The following is an 18,163-nucleotide window of genomic DNA, read 5'->3' on the forward strand; positions in this document are numbered from 1 at the left end:
ATTTGTTTTAACTCCTGTCTGCAATCCATTTTTCCGGTGTGAGCACACCCTGAGTCAATACTTGTTAAGTAAACTGATATTTAAGACATATAAAAGACACTGACAATGTGACTACCTTCATTCTATTTTACCTTCTTAAAAACTACATCCTAAAATTTGTGAAAAATATCAGTCAGTAACAACCTTTATTTATGTATTAATGGGCTCATTTGTACACGCTTTCTTATTTTTGATTTTATAAATTTAGCCTTTAAAAATATTAGGAAACATAAATCACTGTATTTAATTTATAAATAATATCACTCTTAAATAACTTAAAGCACTCCACCTTCAATACAGTAAACCAACTAAATATAATGTCAATTATGTAAAACCCACTTGTTATATGATACGGGGATATTATTCAGACACCACACTAGAAAAAATGTAGTTTCTTCCTTATATGGGTAACAAAGTGATTAACTCGCCAGTTCAATGTGAAGGAATAATATGGTTCCACGTGTGTATGGTTTCTTAAATCTAGTCAAAACACATGGCCAGATATTTCAATTAATGTGTAGCAAGGTCACAAAATCAATTTCTTATCAGCCAAAAACACTCATACAGTAAATTTTATTTTCAAACCATAATCTCTAAATTAAATCTGTGTACCTAAAAAATACAGTACAGAAACTCAGCCATTGGGTTTTCTCCCTGATAGCATTTTCACAAATGGCTCAAGGCTTTGTATGCTATATATAGCCTACAATGTTTGGTTAGACTCTAATCTTCCTAGAGAATGTCATTATCTCTTTCCATGGCAAATAAAGGACCAAAGTGTTAATATCCTCCTTAAAGTAAGTACTAGGTTTGAACAGTTGTGATATTCCACCTTCCACCAATTTATTTGGGAACTTTTAAACAATTATAAAGAGAATCTCTGAAACTGTAAACTAACTAGACTTCTTGGTAATAGAAATAAATTATCTAAGCATAAAATTATGGGGAAAATCATGTTAATATAGAAAACAGCAACACTTTGCAGTTAATCCTCATAAAGGGACTTTGTAGGAATTGAGCTTGTCTGACCAATGACACTCAAGATAATCACATTTTTAATGAAAACTCTTTGACTTGAATATAAAATACTGTCATCTGTTACATTCGGGTGTTGAAGTTCTTTATATTCCAATTTCTTTAACTGAATCTTTTTTCCTCCTAATATCCTCATTCTCATCTTCCTCACAACTACACATGGGACTATAGTAATTTAAGTGTTAGTACCTTTTATCTATATTCAATGGCAATGGACCAAAATAGTTAAAGGAACTGAAATACTTCAATAGCCTTGCCTTAATGTCTTAATGTTCAGAAAATTACAATTTTCATACCAGATAAATATGCTGTGTTCTATGTTTTTTAACACTGCAAATATCTGAGACATTTATATAAATGCTGTATACATTCCACAGTAGTGTTCTCTCCTACAGCTGACTAACAAATTATACAAATCTATTGTAAATTCAGATCCTTGGGACCAAGATGATGTTTGATGGTTGAAAAACACAGGATATGAAATTGTATCTCAAGCAGACAGGAAATAGAAAATTATCTGAGATAATACATTTAGAGTTGTTCAAATCATTTTCCCCACGGCCTCCTAAACACGTAATCTTTTTAGTTGATTTCAGCACTGCTAAATGGAATGAAAAGAATCTTTCCTAGAGCAAGAAAGTGAGTAACTCTTGGGAAGGGTTAAAATAAATTTTTTTTGTTAAGACATATTTGTAGATAGAGACAATATTTTCTTCATAATCTTTATATTTTGGAAGTATCAAAATTCTAATGAAATGATTTAAAGTTATAGAAAGTAAGAGTATTTTATTTCTTCCCATTTCATGTGATCATTTATTCTCTTTTAATCAAATTTAGAACTAATAAAAAACAAAATGAAACAATAGTCCTTCACTATGTACACATTAATGCAAAAGAGGTAAAACTTCGTCTTAAATATTTAACTAAAAAATAAATACAATTTCATGTAAAATTGTATTTAAAAAGGTCACTTCATTAGAAGGAGCAATAAATTTGAGACAGGTGTTTTTAATAACACATAGACTAAAATTCCTCTTTGCAATTAAAGAAAGAACTATCAAAGTACTAATATGATTAAAAAGTAAACATATCATTTTGTAAGTGCCCATAATTTCAAACTTCCTAAGATTTTTGTGAAAAAGGCATTTTTGATATATAAGACGCAAAAGGAAATACCATAGTCAACATAACTCCTGGGACCTAAAACTAGGGGACCATCACAAAGGATTAGTGCCAATATTGCACCTGACCCTGCCTTAACACATGCTACTTCCTAATTCATGAAAATGCTTAAAAGAGCAATAAATAAGTTAATGAGTATTCATTCTTTGAGTGATAGATGATCACTCAACATGAAGCAGAAAAACAAAGATAGTATGGAAAAGAGTATAAGAAGTTTATGATGCTTATTGATCATCCATGCAAATTTTCCATCTGGCTATAATGGAGTCTCATTATTTATAGCAAAATATTTGTGAGCGGGTCATACCCAAGGTAATCTTGCTATACTGGCTTTTTTAAATGTATAAAATTCAGCCAATTCTGAGTGCTGATTCATGCAAGTAGAAATATCATCTGTGATATTCAGCACAGGCAAGGAGCAATAAAAATAGTGCAACAACCTGTCAGAATAGCCACTGAAAAACAATCCATAATATTTTATAGATTGGATCCAAGAAATTTTGGTCGTTTCCAAGGATACAATCAAGAATGAGAACTAGTCAGGATCCCCAAACAGCCGACATTGTTGGGATTCCCCCAGGAACAATTGAAAAGCAGGTAGAACCCTTCCAAACTTACTCCAACATTAGGTATTAATGCAAAAATGAAAAGAAATTACAAAGAGAACATGAAAAAATAGGCAATTATTCTTAATAGATGGAAATCAGAAAACCTTGCAAAGAGAGCAACGTGTACTGTGTCTTTCTTACACAGCGAGTCTCGGCTTCTATTTCCAACATGGAAAGAGCCCAATTTCTCCCCTGAGCACACACATCATTGATTATCCTGTCCTATTTGCTGAGCCTGACACAAAGCCATTTTGATGCCTGTAAATACAGGTAACCCTCAGAAGGGAGAAATTTGGCTCCAGGGTTCCAGCTGAGCGGACTGGCCCTCTGGTCCATTCTCACCATTCCTGGCTCATATATTCATATACACACTATTGTCAATGTTCTTTTGGAATTGCAACACAAGGAAAAGTTTCATTTGTAGCATTTTGTTCCAGATGTTAGTTAAATGGCGATCAAAAAGCACATGAATCACAACCCTCTTCCCCACAAAACGGATATGCACAGCATCTTATTCAAAGGGGTTACTCTCAATAGCATATAACAGTAACTAAACCCCAATAGGAAAGCAAATATAAAAATCAAGATTTTATAGTTTTCTTGTTTGTTTTTAATGGTTCCAATGACTCTGATACAGTACTGATCTTGCTGATTACATTATATTTGATTGCTTACTTTTCAGCACTGCAATAAAGGGGGGCTCACTGAAGACTGGTCCAGAATTCCTTCCAAGGGTTGAAACCACCAGAGAAAACATGGAGAATAAGTTTCATCTATGTGCCAACCTCTGTTCATTTGTAGCATGTGCCTAGAGAGGAACTTTGAGGCCCCATCCTGGCTCAGCAGGAAAGAGTATCAGGATGTGTCATGGCCATGAGTAGGAGGGAAGGGAGCAGAGGGAGTAGACGAAAGCATTGTTTGCTTTGGTCATGCCAGTTCCAGAGAGAAAAGTAAAAAAAAAAAAAAAAAAAAAAAAAAAAAAAGCAAAGCAGTACAATGAAAAGTGCGTTGAGTTTAGAGGCAAGAGACCGAAATCTATACCTATTTCACTTTCAGGTTTCAAATAAAGCCCCAAATCCGGGCTATTTACCCCCAAATTGACTGAACTGAAAATTAACTACAGTTCAAATACATGTCTCACAATAATGGAATCAAATAATTTTAAAACTGGAAGAGATATTAATGGTGATCCTAGTGAAATCTACTCATTTCACAGAGAAACAGGCTCAAATGCACTTTGTGACTTACGTGAGAATCCCAGTTGAACAGGACTAGAATATTTATAACAAGTTTGGAGACCCTGGCACAGCAAATTAGAATTTATATCAGAGAATCTAGTTACTAGGGCATGGCATACTAGGAAGGCTCCAATTTATAGGGCTGGGTCTTAGCTCCTGGAATATAAGGATATAAGGGGCGGATCTAATAAAGGGAACTTGAAAAATAAGACTTAGGTTTGGAAATTATTTTTAAGATGATGATTAATATCACAGGATTCTGAAAATATACTCTCCCTCCCTTACTTACTCTCAGAAAAGAAATTAAATGAAGCAGAGGCGAGATGAAAGTAGATGAATGTAGAAATGAGGCTCAAAGGATTAACAAAAGTGTTTCCCTTAGTGGGCATCTGTGTTTTTAGGCATCATTCACTCTCCTGACGGCAAGAGCCACCCAGATATGCTTTCTCTCCCTCTGTCCCTATGATTTGAATAGGTTTTCATCCTACGCTCCAGAAACGGAGCAGCCTGATAGTAAGTCAGTCAGTATATTCCATTATTATTTAAGGTCATAAAGGTAATAAACAACTTGAATGTATAAATACAAGTGACAGGTTATGAAGTAAACTATACTCTTTTACAGCAGGGAATCAATCAATAGGTATTCCTCCAGCATAAGCTGAGAAGTGAAGGCACAAACCTATTGAGTAGAAGACAGGAGGGAATTAGAGGGCTCTTTTAATTGAAGATTCATGTCTTCCTTAAGCTCTGGGAAATTGTCAGATCTTTTATTATTTCCTCTGCTAAAACCTGTCTGATCCTTTCTTCAGTAAGACTTCTATTAAGTGGGTATCAGGTTCTCCGTGCCTAGTCCTGTTCTTAGTTTTGTTCTTGTATTTTTCATCTGAGCTATTTAATTCTGCAACGCATTGCATATTATTTTTCAGCTCTTCTATATATTATCAACTCAATTTGGGAATAATATTGATCAAATGATAACTATATTTTATTGGAGGAGAAAAATACATTAGCTGTGCCTGGCAGGAACCATCAAAAGCATCAGCCCGTGAATTCAGGAAATCACTTGGGAAAACAGACAACACGGGGAGACTGTTATGGGCTCCCTATTAATGACATTATAATGTGAAAACCACAGTTAAATCACACAATTAGGATCGGAAAACACATTAGCTACCTTGTTTCACTTTTGAGATAAAGCAAGGAAAGAATTTGGGAGAGGTCTTGGCACAGATAAAGGAAAAGATGACAAAAGGGTGAAATTGTGTTATAAAAAGGGTGAGAGTGCTGGGCCGATCAGCTCAGAATATCTTGATGAAGGAGTCCTGATGTGTTAATAAATTTGACATTTGTAGCTTCCCCGTTCCAAGTATGATCATCCTGGTAGGAGAGGAAACCCAGGATGGAGACTTTAGTCTCTCTCTTCTGATGATTTGTAAGCGTTGGTTTGCATTACTGACAACCTTACCAGCTTATTGTCTTGATGCCTCTTGCTACAAAATGAGAGGAACAAGAGGAGAAAAAATTATGAGGAATTGAGCAGCAAAGAGGTTTTAAGATACATCGAAGAAGAAAGTGTTTTGTGGTATGATAGTTCTTTTGTACGTAGAAGCCTATTTTAGTTGTTTTGTTTGTTTGAATGCCAACTTTTCCAGGATCACTTTGAAGGCATAAGCTGGACTTTTCCCTTCAACCCCTTTTTTTTCTTCCTAAAAGTATCATTTTCCAGGCCAATTGTTCTGTTTATTCATCTTTGTCTTTGTATTATTGGCTTTTCTCCAATGACTGCTTATCCTTGCATGACCTTCATGTTTTTAATTAAAGAACAATGTTGATTATCACAGGTAGCTTGGCCGAGGTTCTGCCTGCCAGCCATTACTAGCTCTTTAGCGCAAGAGAGTTCGGAATTCCCTGTATGGGGGTGGGGGGAAGAGAGAAACGTCCAGGTAGCATAGATGGGGAGTAGGCACAAAGCTAACATCAGTTTTTACTCTCACGCATTCCTTCCAGGCAGATGCCAGTTTCCTTTGAGAGTTTTTTTCTTGGCTTTATTTGGGGTCAAACACCAATGGGGAATAAAGAGCCCAATCAGCGCAACCTTTGGAAAATAATGTCTAAACCAGTCACCTAGATTGCCACTCCCTTTCTGGGAAGGGACTAGGATATCACCGCAAGGAAAAGCAGCCATTTTCACGGAAGCCGCCTCTGTGTACACTGGACTGCCTGCTTTTGTAGCACTGGCTTCGGCTTTGAGAAGTTCACTCTTAATTTACAGAGTTCTCGAGTCCAACTCCCTTGCCCCCATTTCACTGATTTTATTACCAGTACGCCAGACTTGGAGGAGGTGGAGAACAGGAGTTCAACAATTGTATCTGATCTATAAGTTTCATCGAGATATTGAAACTTATACATTGTTTTAAATTCCCTGCACTTATTCCTAAGGTACTTTAAACATACACACCTCATACTTTTTTCTTTTTAATCAATTGCTTTGATAAAGTAGGGGGAAAAAAAGCAGATTCGAGGTGGGGGGCTATAACCAAAATAATTCATTTTTGCCTCAGTGAGAGTTTCCTTATTTGCAGACTTACTTCACAGAGTAGTTTGAGAATTATATAAAGCAATAGTTTGGATGTGTTTTCACTGGAAAATTATTTAATCCATAAATGAGGATAATACTAGCCCTTATTTCAGAGAGTCATTATGAGGATTAAATTTATAAATTCATGCAAAGTGCTTAGAATAGTGTTTAGCTCACAGAAAGCACTAAAATCAACATTAACATTATTACTCTTTTTTGTGAATAAACTGTAAACATGAAAGTTATTTATTTAAGCATGAAAGAAGACTAAATAAGGAAGAAGAGAAATAATGGAAAAGTGGATAATCAGGAGACTGGATAAGCAGGAATATGAAGTATGCTGATTTCCTATAAAACTGGGGCTATCCCAGAACAAAGGAAATATCCTCAATTTTGCAACATAAAGTTTGCAATCTTAAAATATTGACAAAAGATCAGAGCAGAATAAACACAGCAGAAAAATTGGGACTCAGTGGCTGACTTGCGGTATTGAAGGTGCTATCTCTGTTATCCCTTTGCTCTTATTTCTACCAGTATTTTTCTTAAAAAACAACAGAGGATTAAAATGTATGAAAATTCCACATTTAGAGCACAATTTCCATTTAATTTTAATTTCCTAGCAGCTCCTAAAGATATGGCTGAACAGAAAGTATAAGATGGTACAGCTGCCATGTTCACTTTGCATACAAAATGAAAACTAATTCTAGAAAAACAATATCCATTTTTTATTGCTGTCTTATCATTAGCACACATTACATGGCATGTATATGTATATATACACACACACACATATATACATAAAAACATACATATATACATATATATGTGTATATATATACACTTTATGAACCGCTGTTTTAGCCTGAAGTCAAAACCAAAAATGGTAGTCTCCACTTAGAAAAAATTCAGCACTCTAATAATGTGAAATCAGATGGTAAGTCTTATTTAGACTTGATTTAACACAGAATTTTGAACAACTCTTTTTTGATTGTTGAAATTAGAACTCAGAAGTGATGTGTTTATTTTTAATTCTCTATGCTGATATTACTTCTCTGATTCTAAATATACAATGAATCCACCTAGATAATACTGATTTAAAAATGATTAAAAATAAATGAGACTTTCACATGAAGAAAACTTTTCATGATATTCTGTTATAGATTACTTGGGAAAACCCAAAATCATATGTTCATATTAAGCCTTCCTTTAAGATCTCAAATTATTTCTTACTTTGTTATCTCATTAATGCTTGTAATTATCCTGTGCGATAAACATGAAACAGGAGGATTCAAAAAAATGATTTCTGAAACAGTGTGCAAAAATGACACCGTCAATGCAGGTCAGATAAGTGTTTAGTTATAAAACTGCACCGCTGATCCAGGTGCTTGGGTGTCTCAGTAGGTTGAGCATCGGACTCTTGGTGTCAATGTGGTCCTGATCTCAGGATTGTGAGATCAGGCCCTGTGTATCTGGCTCTGTGCTGAGCGGGGAGTCTGCTTGAGATTCTCTCCCTCCCTCTGCCCACCCCCACCAAGCCCGGCTTGCACACGTGGTTTCTCTCTCTCTCTCTCTCTATGCGAATAAATAAAATCTAAAAAAAAACACCCCAAAACAACCCATGCAGCTGATCAGAAAAACTCAAATGACACAAGTAACAAGTGGGAACAGCACTTTCTTTTGTGTCTTCCTTCATTTCCCCCCCTCTCCCTTTTTCTCTCCTTATTGCAATCCTCAGAAGGAGGTGGCTCCTATTTTTAAGTAATATTTAAAGAATATTTGAACACGAGACGGAAGAAAGGTACATGATATTACAGATTCATCGTCCTTCATATGTGATATGTAATAAAAATTCTTGAGGAAGCAAGTTTTTTTTTTTTTTTTTTTTGTAAAACAAATGCATTTTTGCATACTCCAAATGATCTTCTTAGGTAAATGAATACTGACACAAACTTGAAAATGTATGAACTCTGATGTGCTTCTAGACAGGCATGTATCAGATTTGTTTCAAGTGAGGTCCATATTTCCTTGGGATTTCGTGTACTGAATGGAAAATGTAACCAGTCTAAGAAATGACAGTCTAAATTAACCCAAGGCTTACATTCCAGGATGCATGATTTCCATGAACTTCCTCCAAATAAATAAAATATCTTTGCCAATTCCAGAAATCCTTTTCCTTGTACTAGACGTGTGACCTCTTTCGTCTGTCGACAAGAGGGGCAACACGATAGAGAGAACAAACTCTACCATAATAATTAGGTGGGATTTCCTCAAAAATATCCATTCCATAAGATGACAAATTCCTTCAACATCCAGGAAGAGAAAAATAAAAGAAAAAACCATTATAAAAACTTCTCTTAAGCCATTATTCTATTTTTAAAAGGAGAAGGAAAAAAGGACTTGTATCATTTAAGTGTTGCTGATCCCATTTCTATAATGGAAATTACCACGTTGTCATTTTGTTAAGTATTTAAAACTGCAGTTATTTTTTGTAGGACATAGCTTAGAGGGTATATCTAACTGTGTTAACGGACGATACACAATGTACACACACACACGCACATTTTGTATGCTTTACATCTGTTCTGCTGACTTTTGGTTTGCCCACTTTGATAAGCATCCTCTTTATTACTAAAAAACAAACTGTTCTGGAAAAAAAAAATCACATGTCCTCAGAGCTTATATTGTAGCTTGGGTAGAATCATGCTACTGGATTATTTTAATTAGTATTTTTCCCACATTCTGAACCCACAGACTATTTCTTCTCCATAACTCTTAGAGAGCTATTGTGACATTGTTCTCTGCATTTACCAGTGTCACGATGCTCTCTAGTTTATTATGATATCCTTCCAGTGGAATTTTACAGGCATATATATAGTTATTAGATAATGATGAAAAACTGTTTTTTAAATGTAGAGTATGTCTCCCTGAGTGCAGGCACGGACACTTCATTATCTTATAAAGTGCTTGTGATGTTGTTCATATTAGGCATGTCCCAAACTATGAAAGAGTTTTATACATGCATACAAGCTGTCAATTACAGCCTTCCTGACCTTTCCTAGCCTCGCCTGGGGCAACCGTTTTTCTCCTGCATATTCTGACTTCATGAAACTTACCAAAACACAGCACCACTTAATGAGCTTGTATGAGTGGAGAGAGAGAGAGAGAGAGAGAGTCTATCTCTTCCCCCTACTCCCATACCCACACTGTACCGCATCCATCCCCTTGTTCTTGCTTCTCACCTCTCCCAGCTCAGTCTATTTCAACGCAAGCAATACTATGTTTCATAGGTACAGAAAGATTCTTTCAACTCTCCCAACCTCCCTTCCCCTTTTTAAAACTTTCCTAATTACCCAGGGGAGACAGGATGTCTCACTCTCTAGATTTATAACTGCCCAAGAGAGTAACCAGAGAAGCATAAGGTATAGCTACAATAATATAAGTTTAAAGGACTAAAATAACCTGAATTTTAGGAAAATCTCATCAATTTCAGAAGTCTTTAAATGTACTCCCAAATTTCTACACAAACACTTCCCTGTCTTTTTTTTTTTTTTTTTTTAAGATTTTATTTATTTATTTGACAGAGAGAGAGGCAGCGAGAGAGGGAACACAAGCAGGGGGAGTAGGAGAGGGAGAAGCAGGCTTCCTGCCCAGAACGCTGGGATCGGGATCCTGACCTGAGCTGAAGGCAGACGCTTAAGGACTGAGTCACCCAGGTGCCCCCACTTCTCTGTCCTTTATCTTTAAATACTCTCATTGTCAGCATAAAGATAAGTGTGTAAATAAATTCCTGATAATGCCTCCATAAAGTTGTCGAAAATAATAAATGCATTCCTGTTAAAATGATACTGTTTCACCAATTTGGTTTAAAAACCTGCAGTACACTGATTATGTCAGGTGATTAGTAATACAGTAACATTTTTGGTATTCTAGAGAACGTTAAGATCCCTAGGGTTTGAGTCCTAGTTTTGTCACCTTAGCCTTGGGACACTGGGAAACTCTCTAAAGCTCATCGTCCTGCTTCTCTCACATGCAACAAGCTATAAAGGGGAGCTCAACAGAACTAGTTACAACCAGTCAAAATGGTGTTTGTAAATATAAGACAGCATCTGTACTTTTTATTTCAAACACTTATTAAGAAAATTAAGGTATCTTTGGTGGAAGTGACATAAACTATAATGAATTATACAAAGTACTATTGTTTTTATAGGTTAGGTTGACTCTTGTTAATTTATTCTTTAGTTACCTAATTGGGGCATCTTTCTCATACACACAATTTGTCATGTAACTTAGCTATGTAATAGTTGCCAACGGCTCTTCTTTGTTAAGAGAATACAGCCCATATCTTGACATCCTAACTCAATTCCCACTGAACCTTCAGCTAATATACCCTGTGATACATATCCAGCATGAAATACTTGGGGCTCCTTCAAACACGCCACACACGTTCAACTTCTAGGACTTTATTACCAGTGATCATTTTGCCTGACTATGTCACTTTGTCAATCTTAATCAATCCTATTTATTCTTCAATTCTCAGCCTAAATATCCCCTCCAGTTGGAAAGTTTCCCTGCAGTTGGTTACACATCTCAAATTTACCTGCATTTATACATTTTATAACACTGCATCAAGTTGTTAATATAGTTCTGTAACTGTCCCTAGATACCCTGGAAAGCAAGGCCAATTTTTTATTTATTACTTTAATCCAAGGGCACAACAGTATCTGCTTGGCAGAGGTCTTATGGTCAAGCATAGTGAGTAAAAAGAGTAAAGGCTCTGGAAACAGACTTTGGCTCAAATCTTAGCTCTACCACTTATTTGTTGCATCACTTGTGATATTCACTTGGCCTTTCTAAGACTCTATTTCTTTGTGGATAAAGTGAGAATAATAATAGATGAAGGAGCTGTGCTAATTAATAACTTAGACTCAACACACTGTAGATTTTAGCTATCCTGAGGTGATGGTAATGATGATGCAATTATATTTGTTCAATAAAAAGATAATTAAATGAAATAAAGTTACTACTATTAAAACCTGTTTCTGTGGGACCAGGTTATCCAAATTCTAAATGACCTATTCAAAAGTAGCTCTTGGAACAGAGTACATTTAGTGAGGTCTGGTAATTACCATAGTATTTATTTGACAGGTGTCTGAGGGAGCCAAATTTGAAAAAGATGAGGAAGATGATGGTAATGAAATAAAAAAGAAACAACTTTTATTCCTCAAGAAGTAGGCATCCTCTGTAACAAAACTGCTGTCCAGTTATTATTCACCTAATACCAATTTTAGAGAAAGGTAGGAAAAGTGCAAAATCTCTTTAGAGTTGAAGAAAGCCAAGGCTCTTCAAACCCAATATTATAACCTAGAGTAGTCAGCAGTTGAGAACATAGTGTTTTAACTCTAAAAAGCATATTAAATATACTTACGGAGAAAAATGTCAAAAGTCTATCAGTGAATTAATAAAAGATGAAAAAGGCGGAAACCACTGTTTGAACAGTTTTAAGGGGACATTATAAACCTCGTATAGTGAATATTAAAACAAAGGAATTTATAACGTTCTTTAAATAATGGGTTTAAGTTAAAAAGAACTTGAAAAGAAAAAAAAAGTGCCATTACAAATTGTGTTCTGTGTGAGAAGAAATCACAGGCCAAAAGATCTTGAAGTATTTTTTTTTTCAACAGAAAGTATTTTCTGCCCTTCAGCTGACTATTGACTTAGACAGCAGGAGAAAAAAAACAAGTGCACTGGATAATGGGAGATGTGTTTAGAAAAAAAAAATCATTAAAAAGATGATTATAATCTGGTTAGCTGCTGAAGGTCCAAATTGTGAAAAATTATTGATGTTAATGACGGTAATCATGACAGTTGAAAAGTATCTAAATAACAAAAAGGCAACACCATTTTCAAAGTATTATGGTACAATTTGTAATGATTAGCGGAAAAGCACACTAATATGCTTGATGCGATATTTTGAAGGTCACTCGACTATCAACTTGCCATAATGCCATTCAATTAAATACACAGTAAAAATCTAAGATTATTTATGGAAAGAATTTTGTAGTGCTTGTAGAATAGTATATTACAAATCCCGGCTGTATGTACAAGCAGAAACGCCTGATCTAATGCACCATTAAGCAACTGTAGCTGTGCTCTACATTTTTTAAACATTAAACTAATTATGATGAGGTTTGGTCTTACTATGTAGTGCATATTTAATCTTTTTTAAGAGCCTATCAAATTGAATCACGAGATACAACTTGTTTACGCTATAAGCAAACACATGCAATATTAACAATGTACAATATCCTGGCTTAATTAGAAAAAGTCCATGTTCTCTTAAATACATTTAGGAGTATAAAACCACACAGTTCTAATTTGAACTTGTCATTTAATTATATTTTAAAACTAATTTATATGACTTGGAACTGATTTCTTTCTTTCTTTTTTTCCCTCCTCTCTTTCTCTCTCTGCTACACAGAATGTTTTCCATTGACCCAGTTAAAACTAAATTGTACTAAAAATGAGAGTAAGGACCAAGTGAAGCTTGAGGGAAGAGGAAGAGTGGCGGTGGAAACCATAGATAAGAAATCATTGAAATGTGATTATCAGGTAGGGTTCTGTTTATCAAATCAGTGGGCTGAACTGCACCCTGCTAGGACCTTTTCTACCATTCTTGCTCTGCATTGTAGCCTCAAGTTCTATAAATGAGATCTACTTTCTTGGAAAAGAGTATATTTCCAAAATTCCCTTCCTCTCTCTCTCCTCCAGGTTATCATGCAGGGTATACAGGCAAAACCCTTGAATCTCGGGGTGCCTGGGTGGCACAGCAGTTAAGCGTCTGCCTTCGGCTCAGGGCGTGATCCTGGCGTTATGGGATCGAGCCCCACATCAGGCTCCTCCGCTATGAGCCTGCTTCTTCCTCTCCCACTCCCCCTGCTTGTGTTCCCTCTCTCGCTGGCTGTCTCTATCTCTGTCGAATAAATAAATAAAATCTTAAAAAAAAAAACAAAAAACCCTTGAATCTCTTAATATTGTCCTCAAATTTACAAAGTCAAGTACTAAAGAAGGTACCTGAAGGCAACACATAGCAGTATAGCCTGGACTTCATGAACTCTCTGTTCTTCTGTCCCCAAAGGTATTGACTCTGCTCTCTGCAACTTAGTTTTCCAGCTTAAGTTCTAGGACAATCTTTAATAGTTACACAAAAGTAAGATCTACATGGACTCCTCAAAAATCAATAATCAAGTATAAATTTTTAAGTGGGATGTTCAAACTTACTGTTAAGCTAATTAAGCTTTTTTTTTTTTTTAAACAATAGCATGAAGTCAAACAGTTTAATGTAATGTAAAACACTTAATTTCTGGACAGGGGAGAAACAATCCCATCAGAATTTAATCTTTCAAAAAAATCCAAAAGAGGAAAACAATAAAGACTGTTTACCTTCACAAATTGTGACACCATTTCCTGAAAATCCCATGTTACAGTAACAGGCTTCAATTCCATTCCGTATTTCACATTTTGCATTGGGAAGGCAAGGTGTCTTGGTGCAATTTTGAGTGTAGGAAGAATTCAGCAAAGTGGAAAAACCCACTAAGGAAAACAGAGAAATATATCTTAAAAAAAAAAAAAGAAAAGGAAAGAAAGGAAGAAAAAGGTCCCCCCTCCCATTGTTGAGTTAGACTACAATGAACACAAAAACCCTGCTTTCTTTCCATCTAGATGAATGGATTATGAGAATTTCCCAAGGGAGTATTTAGCTAAATAACAGCACAAGAGCAAGTAGGCAAAAAGATTAGCACTTTCTTCAATCTGTGTTTATCAAGTAAATCTCAACAAAGCTATAATGTAGGAAACAACCCAACTCTATAAAGAAAACAGCATTCCTAGATCACTGGCCTCTTCACTCTGAGGTGAGATCTTTTTAAAGGGAACTGCATGATTGTAAAGCAATTTGCCATCTCTGGGAATGATTCTGTGAAGAAATCAAGATGAACTGATTGTCTGGGTCTTTTCAAATTCAAATCTGTGTAATTTTAAGAAGAAGAGCAACATATCATAACATCCAGGAAGACAAATGCAATTATTGTTTTTTCTGTATTCCAATGTTCTTTTAAAATTCTGCCTTTCCCATCATAAAGCTTATGCTACATCTTCTCCCATTAGGGGAATTTCAGATAAACTCAGTATATTGGTCAAAGATTGATCTTTCGGAAACGACCACCATATAAACACAACCAACAAAATGAAGCGTAAAAGAGAGCAAGACTTTATTTCAGAGTTACTGAAAACAAAGTTGGAAATGGTATTCTGTGGGCTGTTTGGGAAAGATAAGGAAAAGCCTGGGCCGATCCTTTTTGATATTGTTGTCCCCGGTCTTCTCAAGACACGCCTGCTTGAGGCTGGACAGTCAGGAATCGTGCAAGTTAATTGTCCGCAAAACACTCCCTGAGACACATTGTCCTTATCTGGTAACCGGAGATTGCTAAACTTTCGATTCTAAATCCCAGCCTCGCATAGGGCTGTGTAAACTGTCTAAACCAGAATTAATTCAGCTTCCAAGTTGTGATTTATCTTTCTGCACAGCATCCTCAAAGTGGTATTTTAAACGAACCCAAAGTCGGGACTGGCAGTCCCCTTAAAATGCCAGGAAACCTCCCACAGGTGTTATTGGTTTGGCTTTCCCAAATTTCTTGAAGGCAGATTAGAAAAAAAAGGTCACAGTCTGAGCTTTCGGGGACCCTGGGGGCTTTGTATTCGGGAATAAAAAAGGTGACCTAGTCCCTGGGCCCTGAATATCGAATTCCAGGGTTGAAAGGCCAAGGAGAAAAACATCCTGAGAAGTCCCGCGTCAGTTCTCAGAAACCCGCCGCCATCCTCTGGGCGCGCGCGGGCCGCGGCCCAACGATCCCAGTCCCCGCAGGCGAGCAGCCGCTCGGCCCCGCGCCGGGCACTCACCTAGGAGCGGGAGGAGTCTCATTGGCGGCGGCCGCGGAGCTGGCGGTGGCGGGAGCGCGGCTGGCGGTGCGGCCAGTGTACGCGGGACGCAGCTGGGCGGCCGTGCCAGGGTCCCGGCTCCGGCCCTCGTGACGCGCCGCTTCCTCCGGACCCTTTCCGGCCTCTTTTGTGTCCGCGCGCGGGTCAAGCCCTGAGTGTGCAGGTCACGTCCGCCCCCGGCCCGCTCCTCCAGGCCACCTGGCCTTCATCCCTGCCTCCGGAGCACCCCAGCACGCGGGCTGACCCTTTGAGGGATCACTTTGCCCCCAGGCAGCCGCGTCCTGAGCGCTGCCTTCAAACCGGGGGTCTGCGTAGCCAAAACAAGGCAGAGGCCCACGGAGTGTCCCGCTGAGAGAGCACCCAGAACTGGGAGAGTCTTAGGGGTACTTCCTAGAGCCTAAATTCCAGGATACAGTGTTCTTTTACTTATGAATACATTTCCATTAAGAACCAAGGGCCCACAGGCGGCTGAGCCCTGGCTCCCAGCAATGGGACATTCCTTGCTAGTAGGGAGTCCTCACCTTGTGGGGACTCAGGGTTTCAGAGTGCAGGATAAGGGTACACTCTAACTCGTCTACAGGTTCCGACTGTGCTTCAAATGACTGAGTGAAAAAGGAGCGAACAAAAAAGCCAAGTTTCAAAAGTACATGGCATTTGTCAGAACTCATCAAATCATGCATTTTATGGTGTGTAAATAAAGTTGATTCAGCCTCAATAAAGTTGATTTAAAGAAAAGGAATGATTGATGCTTGTGCCATCAAGACAAGTTACTTTCCCTTTAAACAGTGGGGCACACCTTTTCTATGTCTCCTGTACAGTCTGTTTAATTTGACAAACATCTACTGAGAATCTACTTTGTACAGAGAGTGCACTCACAAAAATGAACAAGGCAGGGGCCTCAGTGGGGCAGTAACTAAATCTGGACACAATGACACAAGTCCCAATGATATCAGACTTAGGTATAGGCTTAGTTCCCTGGCTCTCCACTGCATTTTCTGAGACCCTTTCTAGCTTAACTTAACTCTCACAAAAAGCTCCTGAGAGTGGTAGCACAAGCCATGAGGGAAATGAAGAACAGAGGTAGTGTGTGACTTGCCCAGAGTCACACAGCAGTCTAAGTGACTGGACTGACTCAAACTCAGTCTATTTTGCTCCTCAGTCATTGCTCTTAGTGGCTCAGAGCAATGATCAGAAGGGTGTTGCAAAAATGAGGACTCACCAGTTATCCAGCTATTGCTGTACAGGGAGTCTGTAAAGGTGATTTAAATGCCCTAAGTGCCATGAAAAGTAAGCTTGGGATTTTATTCTGTTGTTGATTGGTTTTCTTTTAAAGATTACTTTTTTTTTTTTTTTTTTGAACGAGACAGCCATTCAGTGAAAAAACTCTGGCAGCAGTCGGAATGAAGGATATTAAGGAGACACCAAAGGCAGGGAAGCCAGAATAGTTCAGGAAATAGACGACAAATGTTTGAACAAAGGTAGGGGGATTTGGATGAAAAAAAAAAAAGGGGACAGAGTCCAAAAAAGGATTAAAGACAAATTGATGTCTGATTGACTTGCTCAGGTTGAGAGACATGTTTGAGACAGAGAGTGTAAAGGTTTTCAAGCTGTATGAGTAGAGGAAGGTTGGAACCATTCACAAAAATAGGAAATAGGATGAGGGGCGGCTTTGAAGAGAAAAAAGTAATGAGCTCAGTCTTATAATATAAAATTTGAGGTGTTCCAATGAACTGATTCCATTATGAAGCTAGTTTTTCTATAGTCATGGCATATATTCATCATATGGAGTCACTGAACATACTCAGCATTCAAAAGGCATCAGTATAAAAATAATAAAAATACATTATTTTCTGAGACAAATTATAAACTGAAACACAGTATCTACTTTTAAAATCATTACCTTTAAATAGTTTACATCATGTATCAGCCACACATGCTTTCCTCTTTATGCTTAGGATAATAGAAGACAGGCAATTAAAAAAAAAATATATATATATATATATATCATTCTTCTCTATTTATTGTTTTAAAATTAACAAAAGTGAGTTAAAATTCAATTTAAAAAACATTTTCCAAACTTTCCTTTTGCTTGTGTATTTTTATAAAAAGCAAAGTTTTATTCATGTATTTCTATCAAGAAAATATAGGAGAGCATAAGGGTCAACATGGCATGTTTAATGATACAGTTTAAGATTGTTCTTTGTAAAAATCAAAATTACTTAAAAATTTATTTGAAGTAGTCTGTTTTCTTAAGGAAGACGTTTTGGATCCATTGCCTTTACATTACTGGAAAAGAAACAATTTTAATTTTCAATCCAAACAAATATTTTAATTGTGAGAGAAAAGCATATTTTAAAGAAGTATTCTCAAGGAAATATAGAGTTTAAGTTTAAAATTTTATCAATTATCTTCACTTGGATACCACTGAGTGATGTTTAACTTTTATTTTTTTTAAATTTTTTTAATAATTTTTATTTTGTTATATTAGT

At 36.8% G+C, this 18,163-nt stretch overlaps 1 protein-coding gene across 1 annotated transcript in view; it reads right to left on the reverse strand.

Moving 5' to 3' along the window:
- The window catches only part of ADGRL4 (adhesion G protein-coupled receptor L4), a 106,074-nt gene extending 90,211 nt beyond the window's left edge, over nucleotides 1–15,863 (reverse strand). Inside the window, exons 1-2 of the mRNA XM_045801936.2 lie at nucleotides 15,636–15,863; nucleotides 14,121–14,270 (exon numbers count right to left, since the gene is read on the reverse strand). Coding sequence (XP_045657892.1) covers nucleotides 14,121–14,270; nucleotides 15,636–15,657 — 172 coding nt within the window. The 5' untranslated portion in view covers nucleotides 15,658–15,863. The remainder of the gene's footprint in view (nucleotides 1–14,120; nucleotides 14,271–15,635) is intronic.
- Between the last annotated feature and the right edge of the window lie 2,300 nt (nucleotides 15,864–18,163).

The sequence above is a fragment of the Ursus americanus genome, chromosome 12, assembly GCF_024610735.1.
Source record: "Ursus americanus isolate L20-20 chromosome 12, mUrsAme1.1.p, whole genome shotgun sequence".
Classification (NCBI taxonomy): domain Eukaryota; kingdom Metazoa; phylum Chordata; class Mammalia; order Carnivora; family Ursidae; genus Ursus; species Ursus americanus.